The following is a 15,330-nucleotide window of genomic DNA, read 5'->3' on the forward strand; positions in this document are numbered from 1 at the left end:
TGAGATGGATAAACATGTTCTTTTCACTCAAATAAACATATATTTTATATTTTTGACATAAAAAATAATATATTTCATGCAAATCAAAATATCACACAATTTTTTTAATTAAATAACTTTCAAAAAAATTGTATTTTGCAATGAAAAATAATAATTTTCATAGGTTTGATCGAAAATCCATCTCACAGAGTTGACTCGCGAGACGGTGTTACATGAGTTTTTAACAAATATTATACAAGAAATTTAGGAGTTCCCAAAAATCTATAAAAAGTTGTAACAATAAAGAATAGATCAAAACTTGAAGAGTTTTATCATCTAATGTATTACTCAATTGATTTGTACGAATCCTTTTTCATTTGGATTTTAGTATCGATTGTTATTTGTTAGAAATTATATCCATCTTAATATCATTGATTATGAAAATATTGATTTAACAATATTCAAAATTTTTTATTTGATTTATATAAACCATTAAATATAACTAGTATACGCGTGCTTTGCACTAGTATTAAAAAAATGTAAAAGCATTTTATATTAATTCTTTATCCAAATTTATTTCAAAAATTTATATTGAACATAAATCAACCTTGTTCAAGCTGGTTTGAAAATGGCCGATCATAGTTCCTCCACGCAAGCTATTCACCTTCTAAAATATGAAGTTGCAAACCAAGCAACAAGTAAAGCTAAAATTCCATTTGGCAATAGCCATTAAAACCAACAAATTATATGTGGTAGCACTGCAGGAAACTGAAAGACATGCATTGTACACCACTCGTCATCGGATAAACAAACTAACACTAGTTGGCAAATCCGGATATGGCAACATATCATTTGCAGGCATTGCTGGAGCATGATTATTCATGATCTATGGCAACTCCAGGACAGGAAGATCCACATTCGAAGTTGGCAGGACAACTTGTGGATTAGGTCTAACTTGAGATACAAGGTTTGCTTGCATCTGCTGCGCCAACTGTAGTGGTGGTGGAGAATTTAGAATTAGTAACCCAGAGGAGGCTGCAGGAAGTCTGACGATTTGCAGGTGTGTAGCCATCGCACGATTCTCCCAGCCAGTATGGGGATTACCTGAAGGGGTGATGGCACCAATGAGTGGCGGTCTAGAGGGAGTACTTGAGAAAAGAGCTGGTGCACGTTGAACAGGTGGAACTATAGAATTTAGATTGGCGATACAGGAAGGCCTAGTAGCTGGAGTTGCAGAATGCAGTGTTGAAGCAGATTGAAGGTGCTGCCGGAGATGCTCTGGATCACCTGCAATTAAAACGGGCACCATGTCAAGTGTATGGGGCATAAAACCCCAGAAACGTAAAAGATCAGTAGATTGGGTGAAAGTATATCATTTTTCTGCAATACTTGCTCAAACTTCTACGGTCTGTGAAGCAAAGACGACTAACTGCAATAATGCAATCAGATCGGTTCAACATTTTTAGCCAGAGTTAATTCATGCACGTCGGTAAGTCAGGCCCACAACAAATGGTGGTCAGTGGACAGCATCTTAACCATGACTTTATAACAAAATTCATTTATTGCATAATAAATAATTGCTCAAAATAAAACAAAAACATCATTATAACTAAGTCAAGAGAAATGGCAAGAATTTGCACTTCTCAAATGGTAAGAAAAGGTTAATATACCTTGTTGCATTCCTAGGAGGTCAGAAGGCCTGTGATCCAGGCACTTGGATCTGAAAGCCTCGGCCAACATTTTATTCATGAGAACTAAGACCTGATTCTTGCCAAATACATTCTTTTTCAGAGTATATTCCGCTTCAGTGTTCTTGAGCTTCATATCATAATCATTGCGTATTTTAACAATCATTTTATGTATCTCCATCTCACATTCAGATTTGAGCTTTGAAATCTGTTTAAACAAAGAAAGTATAATGCCATGAACATTAAAACACCATGTGGAATATGATCGAGATTAAAAATTCGGACACCAACCAATTCTTTCTGACTTTTCTCCAAATTTTCAGAGTCTTTCTGCATCCTTTCTAGTTCAATTTGAAGTGGTTCATCAGACAAATCTGGAGTTGAATTGCAAGTAGTAACCTGAAGAGTACTATGGGCATGAAGGTGGCTAGGTATATTAAGATGGCCTGCATTAATTCCCAGATGTAAGGCAGCATGATTTGGAATATCTTGAACTCTAGCCCCAGGGCATGGATCAAGGTGATTACCATGTAGTTGTGAATTTTCTCGACTTTCAGAACTAGGTTCATGTAAAAGCATTTCACCCTCCCCAGCCTCAGCAATGGGAAAGGAGCTACCTCCTTGGGCATGATTTTGATGTTCAACTTCAAAAGTTGGAAATTGGTTGCCGCCGAGAGTTGCATCAACAGACACGGAATGCAGCTGCTCATTGTCAGTTTCTGGTGCTCCATCATTGGACAGGAGTGGGTTGTCCACAGCCTGAACAAGTTGTGAGGCTGAAACCTCAACCTGCGAACTGCTTTGATTCTCCAGTTGTAGCTCAGCAGACACCGAATTTTGAGGAATTTGTTCTCCTGGTACCTGATCATGACTTCCAAGTTATTTTTGCAGTGCTGTTAACTAATTGCCAAAGTATGTCCAATGCAAATAATTTTATGATGAGAATAAACGGGGGCATGGAAATTGATGTTCAATTCATTTCAAATGAATTTCACATCATGACCTCAAAATAAGACGCACATGATAAAATCTGAAAAAGATAATGAAAAGGACAACTAAGCTTACAGGTAAACTAGAGCTGTTAACTAACCTAAGTGAAAAATGAAAGTTTACCCAACCCAAGATCAATGGGCAAAAAACTACGGAAAGTATTCCAAATTGTGATTCAAGAGGCACTACCTGCTGCAGCAACAAACCATAACAATTTGGAGAAGCTGCTATTAGCTCTGAACATTCCAAATGCTCTTCAGGAACAGGTAAAGCTCCAACGGTCGCTTCATCAGGTCTATTTCTTAAATTCTCCACAGCATCAACCAAACCAACTGCTTCTACATTATCAAACTCCTCATCAGGAGTGTTAGCCACTCTATTAGGAACACGATCAAGCACCACTTTAGGAACATCTTCATACATCACAACTGGTTGAGTTTCAACAGAAACCTGTTGTCTCCGAGCAGGCAGGTCCATAGAAACAATTTCATCAGTACAATTGAAGTACTTTGATTGATTAGGGTTCTACAGCATATTTTTCACTTGGTATATTAGAATCTGTCAAATCACTTACAGTTTCAATAGGAGCGCTACAGCATACTGCCTCAGATGGTGCACTAATAGATGTCACAGATGGTGCCACCTCATTCCTACCCTCACTATCTATTCCACTTTCAGCAACTTTATCCTCCATTGCCATTTTCTCTTGTATAGGGATCTGGCCTTCGGCGTGCTCTTCATCAACATTAGATGGTTCCATACTAATGCCTTCTTCCACTAACAAGTTGCCAGATTCGACAAAGTTCTCAGAACAACGCAAATAGATCCTCTTTAGAGTTCGCAGTCTCGAATAAACTGATGTCACTTGTTCTTCAGTACATTGATAATCTAGAAGCCGTTTTGCTGACATGAGAGAATCCTTCTTATCAACTTTTTGTTTCAAGATTGAGGCCGCAATCCAACACTAGCAGCATAAAAGTAGAATCATATTTGTTAGGGTGTGCAACAGTAGCAGGTGACTGAGTCAGTGTAGAAAAGTCTGCAAAACCTTACTTTTCAACATGGTAGTTAAGGTATTGAAGAAATATATGAGTAAGAAATAAAATACTCCTTTTCAATGGACATCCCACTAACTGTTACATATTGGACCAAGCAAGCAGTAACATACATTTAAGAATAGGAGAAATATTATGGGACAAATTAGTGTGCTGCCTCCTAACATCTAGAAAAAAACCACGAACCCAGGGAATCACATGCCCATATATCTTAGCAAAAAGAAAGATATACATTGTGCCCCAAGATATCCCATTGAAAATTTTCTGCTAAACCAAAAGAGAGCAATAATAGATACCTATATGAGGAAATACATTTTTTATCATGTGCACAACAGTAAATTTTTCAGATTAATGAGCAAGTACGGGCGAAAAGCATGTACCTATTTGGTTTTGCTTAATATTCTTGGGAATCCATGTACACATTTTTCAGCGAGTTAGTGTTAAACCAGTTGAGCAGGAATTTCATGTGTCTTATCATGTTAATGCAAATGATTATGTTCCAATCAGGAGTAAGTTGTTGTGGACGGTGGATAATTTGTCATTTCAACCTAATTGTTATGATATTAATTCTATCATTATTTAAGTCATGAGAAGTTAATACTTGTAATTGAAATAAAAGGCCATAAACTAACTGTTGCAACATTTTCAGGCATTAAAAGATAAACTTTGAAAAATTCAAGATAAGCTTACGAAAACTTCTCATTCAAGAGTGTGGAGTGCGGTCTACAGCTTTGAGCATCATTCTCAGTCAGGGTAGTTGACAACAAAGCGTTGATGTGCAATTCATGAACTTTTTGCTAAATTACAAAGTACCCAATAGTTGCTTTTTACAACTTCAAAACAATAATTATGTGTCGTAACATACTGCTTCACAACTTTAACTCCAAAACAGGAATGCAAACTCCGATCTCTTGAGGCAGGGAAAATTACGTGAAAAGAAACAAGCATGTAAAATTAAATCATTTGCCAACCATGAAACGTCTGTTTTGCTGGGTTGAATAATGATGGCCATTGACTGTTATTTAAAATCTTCCCTTTTCTTTACTTTTCTTTTTTTTTTCCAAAAAAGGACAACCGTGCAATGCTTTTATTGATGATAACAAGCAGCAATACATGGAAGGGGGGACTAGGACAAAATTGCTTCCAAAATCGGATGACGAGGAAAAATGAAACTGCTGGGCGCCTGGTCAAAATATGAAGCTTTGTTGGTGACCAGCAGCAACAGCAGGTGGTGGTCGAGAAGAGATATTTGAAACTGGGGGAATTGTAGTAAAAGAATAGGAGAAGAAAAGGAAAGAACGAGAACTGCAAAAGAACAAAAACAGTGGGAAAAATAGAGTGCAGGAGGTGGCAGCTTCTGGCAGCAATGGTGGATGAGAGAAAGGACGGGTAATTGGCACAGAAGCAAGATAGATAAAAAGGAAAAGTAATGAAAACAGGAAAGAAGTGAGACGAGAAGAATTTATGCTAGATTACAAAAAATTTGGATTTTGCCATAATGTGTTACAAAAATATGATTATAATCTGAGTATTCTCTCTCTCCGAACTCTAGTTCATTGACTTCTATAAACTAAGTTGTTTCTGCTTTGATCTTGAATGAACTCCATTGTCCAGCACCAAACATTCTAATAAATGACATTTCTCGTCTCTATCCAATGTATCTATAAACTTCGCAGTGTTAATTAACAAAAAATATTATCCTAGCCAAGATTAGCGCAAAAGGATAATGACACCAGAATAATCCAACCAAGCACGTCAGTCGCAAGAAAAGTTCATTTTTATATAAATAGCATAAGCAAAAGAACTACATGTAAAAGGTTGATCGATGTTGTGACGCACGCATTTGTGTATTTAGTCTAAGAATTTGTCATGCACGGAAAAGAAACTGACCAGAGATATTTGTAAAGCCTGGACATATGCTGGCGAGTCAGTGCTGACTTGGTGATTCTTGATGACATATTTAAGAAATGAAAAGTGAATCCTTTCTTTTCAAATTTTAGTATCTCGAAGTGATAGCTATTGTTGACTGAACCTTCGAACATCAGTGATACCTTCTGCTCATCGAATAATATGCCGCTGTCCTCTGGGTCACCCACATCAACCTCAGGACCATAAGAGCTCTGACCATACTTACAATTTGGATAACTGTCAGAAGTAACACTTTCTGTCCAAAAGGACTTAGATTTATCACAGGCAAAGATAGTTGAAGACCCTGCATCAGAACCAGAAATAATAGTATTTTTGTCTAGATATTCAAGTTACACCGTATTTTTCCATGAAGACAAGGAATGAATGTAGCAAAGTAAAGACATCTAAAATGAACAAAAGTAATCAGGTAATAATTGGGAATATCTCTGGATTTCTAACCTCCTCCCTCAGAACAGGCAGCTTGAGTGACTTGATGCTCTCCCAGTTCAAATTGAACTGAGGATAGATTCGAGTTTTCATGAAGAACCCTTTTATGCCTCTTTGCAACGTTATCATTCTCAGCCTCTGGTGATCCATTCATGTATTGTACTCTCTTCCGATTTCGTGAACATGAACCCCTGAAATGCCTCCAAGGTGGATTTTTTCTATTCAACAGGTTTTTCCAAAAAATGTATGGCTCCTGTCCATCTTTCAACTGATTTTTTACCTCACCCAGCAACGAAATATTCATGCTATAGTTTTCATCACTCAACCGAACTTCCGAAATCACACTCAGACCAATATTTTTACAACTTTCAGAAAGTATGGCCTGGAACTCCTGGGTGACTTCATTCAAAACTGATTGCCCAGATGAAACGACAAAAGCGGTATTGTTACTGCATGCATGATAATCATCTAATTGGTTGAGCAGATATGAAGCACCCCACGAGTAAAGAGTCACTAGTGGTCCGGCTGAAAGTTTGCAAATTATTATCAAGCTTCAGATTTTTCTTTGCAAGGACTAGGGCTCTTTCTTCAACAGTACAGGATGAATATAACCTGAAAACTTTCATCTGTTCAGCTTTTGAATCAATTGATATCTTCTGTAGCGCTCTAATATCATTTGCTGGATTCCAGTCGCTGTCGTATAAGACAATGATATCCACTGCTAAAAGTTTGATGGTCGAAGAACAAGCACGGTTTTCCAACAGAAAAGCAAATTGCCCAGTTTCCTTTTTATTGAATCGATTTACAGCAGCTTGCCTCTTAGGAAGGCTAACCCTAGGAGGGACTTCCCGAATGACCGTACCGAGGAATTCTACCGTACTCCGTGCAGCTATTGTTGTTGATCCTGCAGAGTCTACCCAAAGGTAATCAACACGTTCATAAGTATTTGGACCATATTTTTGGCGCAAAAAATCATCTAATATGTCTCCGATTGATGCCCCTCCAGAGCGACATATTGACTGTCAAAATAGCAAAATAATTCAAGAAGAGCCACAGAGATCACGAAAATATATATGTGAACCTGTTCAACAAACAATATAGCATGCACAAAGCTACGAATACAATCGAGTGAACAAAATTACACATGCATATAATCGAAAAGTATCTCTCGCTTGATATACCTGATGAAGTATCAGAGTTTTTAACCCTCGAGTCATACTCTCTGTGAGCATTACATCAAGAAGTTGCAATTTTCCACTTGCTTTTATGCCGACGTCCAACACCTCTGCAGCAGGGCATTTCTCAGCAAGCATGTGTTCTTGTATAGACAAGTCCACAAGGTAAGGGTGATCACAACACTGTTAAGAAAAACGTGAATCGTATTGAAACTAACTACTTGCAAAAAGCATGTAGAATGGAAAAGTGCTATTTTCGTGGCATATAGATGAGAGGTTGGTTATGCATTTCACATACACAAATTTCAGTAACTATTACACAAACCCAAAATAGGTCTTGGCAGCCACAGCTGGTCAATGACTTCCAACTGACATGAAAATGCACTCTCATTCAGGGCACAGCAGCATACCACTAATGAAAGATGCACCCATTGACCAAATAGTTACTGTAGTTCTGTAATTGGAGAGGATGTGCGAGCAAACCTTTCGAACATTTAGAAGAATATCTGGGAGGGCCCCAACAGAATCATTCCTCGAACAAGAGCGAAGAGGAATAGAGTTAGAAAGAAGGGTAGAACAATACAGCTCAAGTTGAAGGTTTGATATCTGAGAAGGAACCCAATACTCAAGGAACTTGGATGCTTCAGAAGTGCTTTTATTTGAGACAGAACGTGACACTCTCTCCTGTAATTCAACAAGATTTTCCTGCGTCAGATTTCAGGCCCAGTTTCTCAAAATTACCATGAGAATCAAGCCAAGAGAATACATTAAGACATTCCAACATCGTATCCTCAAAAAAGAAATATCAAAAGAATGAAAATAATGATAAATAAAATATCAAGACAATGATAAGTAAAGAACCTTTTATGTGACTCAAACCTGCGATGCAAGTTATAGGAAACGAATGTTTGTCCAAGGGACTGATTGATTGGCATGCTACATAAATAACTCAAAGATGGACAGATTGGTCAACATCATGGTTCGCCATCGCAGTCACAGAGGCCGTCGAAGAGGCCACTATTCCAATTCCAATGACATTTCACATAATCGTGTTGAAAGTCCCGGATTTTTTTAAAAAAATTGGAAAAATACTTAAAAATACGTCAATCACAATGAATATTTAAAAGGAACATATTTTATAAAATAACAAATTATAACTTATCCTTCTTAAATCTTATGTACACTTCATTAAAACATAAATTTTAGCTCAAATCGAAACAAAATTTCCTTGTCAAATCAGTAAATTAAGGGGAAAAAACACACGCTAAGTGAGAATACCAAATAAGTGCCGTAGAAATCAAAGAGAATAAGAGAACAAATTATAAAATTTAACCGAATGAAAACCTCGTTTGGTATGATTCATATACACCAAATCAAAGAGAGCAAATTAAAATTAATAATTGATGTATGTAAAGAAAATAAATTATCGATGTGAAATTTGCCAACTTGCTTTGTCTGATTGCAGCTGTTGAAGTTGGCTTCTCACGTCTGAACATTGTCCTTTTTCTTCGTCTAAAATGGCTCTTCATGTTGCAAAAAGAAAAGATTCCCAGAAACCTTTTTATCAACTTGTAAATTTCGTTTGGTGTTCCCGTTCCGATACAATATAAAATCGGTGACATTACATTAAAGAACACATTTAACACAACCAACATTTAAGCCCAGAACTTCGTCGAGGTAGCTATCGTTCCCGTTGTGGAATGGTTGTTCTACGGCCACGACAAGAAACCATGGTCAGAGCTTTTAGTTGTCCAAAGTCAGATTTGATTAAACCGATAAAGTCCCCAAATGTTGTTTCACAGACCATATTTGATTTAAAAGTCCAACCACCCCATAACATCACTGTGTGACATCCTTGTTTAGGTAATTAATTGGTGAGTTTATTATTCCTACCTAGTTTTTTCCGTCAAAAATGAGCCATCAGACTCGCTTTCCATCTTATAAACCCTTTCCTATTAACCCAATCTTTCATCAACTTGTATTACCATCATACGAGTCTAAGTCCTAGTCAATTGCTGCTAAATGCATGTCTGGTATACATTGTGTTTTATTTCAAATAAAGCACTCAGTTATTACAAAATAGTTTTAGTGGGGATAAAAAACTCAGTGACAACTTTATTTTGGCCCTCTTTTCATTTTGAGTCTAACACTTGAATCTTGCCACACTTTCTTGAAGGTAGGCACATCAAACTGTCCAAATTGAATTTGCTAAACCATCTAAAGTTTCCTACTCTATCATTTACGATTTATTGAGGACACTCGGGCATTTTTCTTTATATGTTCACCTCTAATTCAATCCATTCTTCTGTGCTCATTCACCCACCCTATCATTCTCTTTCAAATACGCAATAGAAAACTAGCTAAAGAACATACCCATAGAACTTTATTTTTAATTTTAGAGGATTTGTGATGTCACGTAAAACCCCCATTGATTTAACAAATCTCCTTAAATTTGTAAACTAAACCATGATATCTAAATTAAAATAATCCAAGTGATTGCCTTCCATCTAAAATCAATTATCCCTTAACTTTCCTACTGAATCAAAATAGCAATGCAAATATTCTTTTTCCTACATAGCTCGCTTCTCTCCTACATTCGCCTTCATAAGTCCAACTCCTCATTGACTACACCTATAATCTCAACATTGAATACCCATGCAATTCTAAAAGTTGAACACCATAAAATACAGTCTTGTATGTCCTAAGTTAACTTGTCTAAATATTAACTCGATGAGATATGGGCTAAATGCAAAGCCTCGGTTTAGCCTAACATTGATACAAAAATCTTTACTGCTGCCTCTAGCAGTCATTATACCATTTGCTACTCCATTTATTAGTTAAAAAAATTAATGAAAATTCATTTTAGAAGTGTAAGACAGAATAAATAAACATTTATATTTGTAAAGTAAACAATGTATTCCTTCTCAATTTAACTGCATGGTAATATGTCAGTAACCCCCAACAATTCATGCGCAAGGTTCTATATATCACATGTGGCAAGATGGACCCTCCAAAAATTCCTATAAATAAAGATGTCACTTCAGGTGCTTCATAGATCATTATTATTTGTCCTTCAAACAGAAATAGTTGAGAAAACAATCCCGTTCCTTTTTTACAGTTTGAAATAGAAGTTTTAGGCATTTCGTGAAAGACCAACCTCTCGAGTAGCACATGAAAGACCAACCTCACGAGTAGACGAGCTGCAGCCTACGTCCTCATTTACCACATCACTACAAGAGCACTGTTCCTGCTTTGGTGAATCGCGATTAACCTGAAGGAAAAATCATATACTATTCAGTTCAAGAAAGATGGAATTATTTGCCCTTAGTATTGTCATTATTTTTCAAGTGTGAGGGTTGCACGAAGGAAATGCAATCTTATAAATTTTGACATGACAAAATAAACTAGAGTTGTGTATGTAAATTTACGTTGAAAACCAAGCAAGCAAAAATAACAGCGTCTCTGGAAAACTAGAAGTAACAAAAACATCTCAAACAACATACGAGAAATACATGAAAAAAGGCCCATCCTCTATGAATTGTGTTGCATTAGCAAGTGGAGACATCATGAAAAAACATATAATAGCAGCAACAACCAGAAGTTCATATTTAAAAGTATTAAAAAAAATTATTGTTTATGGTTTTTGTTTTCTAGTGTGACCAAGAGAACTACTCCCAGAAAATAATAGATTTGAACTTTATTTTCCATTTCCAAAATCCAAACAAAAAGATTCCTCCATGTGAAGACTAAGGTTATGCATCCCATCCAGAAATCAAGATAAACTGGACAATGAACCTAGTCGGTATTAGTTAACTAAGGGCAATCTATTTGCACCTCTTGGCCCTAGATAAAAGATGGTAAATCTGGTACAGCAATGGTTACTTTAACTAGAGAACCTTTAGAAGTCCTCTACCACATAAAGGGAAAGGATCAAACATAAAAATGCATGAATGATCCTTTCGCAAGAGGCAACTGTTATCAGCAAACATTTCCATGGCATCTGTCACAGATCATAGCACCGGTTATAGCATTCCAAATGTTTTATTGCACTTCAACCTCTTGAGGAAGGATCCATAAAAGTGCTTAATAAATGGCCAATAAGTATCTTTAGCACAGCCGACATTTGCTAACACGCTCAATTGAAAACAACCCCCCACCCCACCCCAAAACCATCCCCACCCAAAAAAAAAAAAGAAAACAGAAACAGAAAAAATATTATTTTGATGTGGCATTCAACAAGGGCCAAGCAGCTTTATTGATTTCATGAGTCATGAAGCTACATGTCAGTTCTCTGTAACTACTTGTATTCCATCCCCATTCCCCTATATGAGCACCTTATGATCTTTTAATGCCTATGAGCATTAAACATAAAAAAATTTACAATGAACAATCAGCCTGCTCTTGTTTGTTAGATGATGAAAAATCAACGTAGCACATACAAAAGCAAAGATGGAACCACATGCTGCTTGCAAGTTAATATTCATAAACTTCTCAAACATGCACAACGAGTAAAGTTAGGTTTATACAGAATCAGAGATTGTATATGGGAAAATACCTTTTTATTTTGGAGCATAGAACACAAGTCCCCAGGAGACCCTGATTCTCACACTTCGTCGATGGTGATGGAATACTCTCTACAACTGCCAGTTGAAAAGGTTTTACTGTCTAGCACTGATACCAGTAAAATCCGAATGTGAATCTATTGTGTCCATCATACCTTTTGGGCCCATAAATTGTTCACCACTTTCCAAATTTATAGATACAACTTGTGATATTTCCAAGGAAGTTGAGCATTCTGGCTCAGGAGCATCTATATTAATAGACAAACGATTTCCCGGTAGATTTTCAGAAACATTAAAACTTTTCTTGGAATCTTTAACACCAGTTCTATCTGGGTTGTCAGCACAAACATGAGATGATCTATTAGGTTCGTCCAGCGCCCCATCAGCGTCTAACATAAGATATAATGAAAAAAATCTATGTCATCGTTAAAAGTTAAAACTCATTGTATTAAGATTAATCACATGTGTCATCAGATCTCCAATCTAACTCCAGTTAGTTACCGTAGTTAGACACAACATGCACTGTTGGAAGTGGAGAAAAAGGAAAGTATCGACACATTATATCACAAATTTTTAATAATAAGCAGAGATGATAAAGACAATGGATCTAACAGGTTAGAAGATAAATTTGAAAGAATTTTCCACTATTAGAAGTATCAATGCAAGAGAAAATGGCTCACACGTGCGGAATTGTTTACCTACAACAATTTCCATGACACGCTGTCTTTTAAATAACCCCTTAAAGGTACGGGCATTCATTTTATTTCCATTTATAAAATGGAAATCCATGTCAAGTTTAGCTTTCTTAGATTCCACCATCGCCTACTCGCAGTTCTCTTTCTCCCTCTGACCTAAGAGTCCAAGTTCTTTTGCAGATTGCTGGAATATAGAAGAACTTGACGATGCATTTTTATTAGTCCTATCAGACATTCTCATAGGACTCAGTGCCCGCTGTTTTTTAGTTCCTTCAGATTTTCTTTTCGCTGGAGGTGTCAGAGGTGGCGTCCCCTTCTCAAGACCCTTGGACTTCTGCGAACAATGTGGCTACAAATCTTTTCCATTACTTGGTGTTTTCTTCAACTTAGTGCTATCCAACGCATCCTTGAAATATCGCCCGATCGAGTGTCACTAACCATTCAGAGATTCAGCTGTAGCCATAAATTCGGAAGCTTAAAATTCTTAGACAACATCGATATCCAGATAAACTCGCAAAAAACATCCAAACAAACAACTAACATATGTCTGAATTTGATGCTTTCTCTTGAAATCCTCAATGCCAGTAGACAAGTTAAAACCTCTTTCAAATCACCCCACTATCACTTTCATTGTCATGATCCATATATTAAACTTCTCCACAAATCCACAGTTACAACAAAACAAATTACAAAAAAAAAAACACTCATAAAATCCAAACATCTATCCGATACACAGTAAAACACCAGACATGCATGCCCGAATAAACAAGAACACATAAACATTTTGCTAGATAAACCCGTCGGCACAAAACAAACAAAAGTCCGCAGCAACGTGAGCAGATAACTCAACAAGCAGAAATTAACAAAAAGCTTCAGCAAACAAAGTTGAAAAAATGTACCTTTCAAGCGCAAATAAAACCCTAGATTGTAGCAAGGAATGGGCTGTAAGTATAGAATTCAAAAATTTTAAGGGGGGGAAAATCAAGGGAAACCAGGAAGGAATTTTATCCGCGATTGCACATTATAAGCACGGTGAATATGATTTTTTGAGGAGGATTCTGAGTATTCATGTCCCATGATATTATTATTTATATTATATATTTAATGAGAAAAAGGAAAAAAAATACAAAGGCATCCCATTGGATAGTGTAAATTTACTTTAAATTGCTAAACTCAAATTTAGCTTGCATTGAGTCTCTTTAGAAAAAATATATATTAGTGTTTGTTGATCTACAAAAATATTTTTACCCTCTTTGGGTTCACATGTATTCGAAAGAATGAAAATCGATACAAAACATTGAAAATATAATACTAATATATGATATCTGAGTATCAATTGTTTCGAATCTAGTACTAATATATTATTTTTGAGTAAACAAACATGTATATCAACTATTGATATTGATAATACATTTGTTTTTCGGATAAAAATCAATACATAATATTAAAAATATGATGTTAATATATGATATTTGAGTACAAATTATTTCAGATTTGATACTGATATATGATTTTTGAGTATATGTATTGGTATTAATGAAACATTTTTCGTTTCAAGGATGAAAATCGGTATATAGTATTGAGAATATGATATTATTACATGATATCTGAGTTCCAACCATTTCAAATCTGATACTAATATATGATATTTGAGTACCCAAATTATATATCAATGATGATATTGTAGGACCGAGCGCTTACCACTTTACTAAAAGCTATAGCTAGTAGTAATGGTGCAACTCAAATCTTTTAAACCGCACAGCAGCTCAAGCACCACGGTTCGATCGCTCTACTAAGCAGGGACAATTATTGCATCCAACAGATATTAATAAAAAAAATTTCAATTTTATACTCAAACTATTTTCTTTTGTTCAAATTTGAAACAGTCGGTACTCAAATATTTTATAGTTCTACTATATTTTCAATGTTCTATACTAATTTTCATCAGAGAAAAGACAAGTGTGCTTAGGGAGTGCACAAATATTTTTTATCATGGAGTGCGAACATATTTTTTTACGATAGAAATTGAATGTACACTTGAGTTTGGATCTGGAAATTTAAAGTAAATTTACCCATAAAATAGATCTTAAATGTCATATTACATGGAAAATTTATTCAAACTCCAAATATCACTCCAAATTTAAATTTTAGAGTAACAAACAAAGTCTCAAATTTTTAGAAACAAAAAAAAAATCTCAAAATTATAATTTTTTGAAGTCAGATTTATATGGCTGATGAGTTTCTTTTGTTTGAATAGATGGGTTTTTTTTAGAGTTTTTAATTGATGGAAATTGAAAGTGATTTAATTTTAAATAAGTTAATTTATAATTCGAGAAAAAAACAAAACAAGTTTGAATAGATGGTTTTTTTGGTACCGTTTTTGCCTCTTCATTTTTTTATTTTTTTATTTTTTTTTGCATTTAGTCCCATTTTTTAATACACGACTTATTAATGCTAAAATATAATAAATGCATTCAATAAAAACCCTGAGAATAATTTTGCATTTTATTTAATGATTCATAATTGCTAACATGAATATTTTTCTTTACTTTTATTTTTTCTCAATTTAATATCCATAGAAAATTCTAAAATATGTTCTTTTTATGTTCGTGTAATATGTGTAATTATTATATTACATGATAATAAATTCAACGTTATTTTAAGAAAAAAAAATTAACATGAAATGATGTTATTTTATCAAAATAATAATAATTTTATTTATATTAATTTTTTTTAAAATTTTCATTTAATTTTTATAAGCTCTTGTGCCATAATTCCTCTAACACTAATTTTTAGGACAAGACAGAATAATATTTCTAATAATTATTATG

General features: G+C 35.2%; 1 protein-coding gene across 1 annotated transcript; it reads right to left on the minus strand.

The window, feature by feature from the left end:
• Positions 1-672: 672 nt before the first annotated feature.
• Positions 673-13,560, minus strand: LOC142528672 (uncharacterized). The gene is given in 17 exon segments (XM_075633764.1): positions 673-1,266; positions 1,650-1,875; positions 1,959-2,113; positions 2,195-2,528; positions 2,847-3,107; positions 3,232-3,621; positions 5,603-5,694; positions 5,697-5,924; positions 6,080-6,567; positions 6,569-7,086; positions 7,249-7,425; positions 7,726-7,926; positions 10,400-10,513; positions 11,797-11,882; positions 11,960-12,193; positions 12,503-12,952; positions 13,399-13,560. Coding segments are annotated over 16 exon segments (4,026 nt in total). The 5' UTR covers positions 12,624-12,952; positions 13,399-13,560; the 3' UTR covers positions 673-865.
• Between the last annotated feature and the right edge of the window lie 1,770 nt (positions 13,561-15,330).

Source organism: Primulina tabacum, chromosome 16, assembly GCF_025594145.1.
Source record: "Primulina tabacum isolate GXHZ01 chromosome 16, ASM2559414v2, whole genome shotgun sequence".
In the NCBI taxonomy this organism is placed as follows: domain Eukaryota; kingdom Viridiplantae; phylum Streptophyta; class Magnoliopsida; order Lamiales; family Gesneriaceae; genus Primulina; species Primulina tabacum.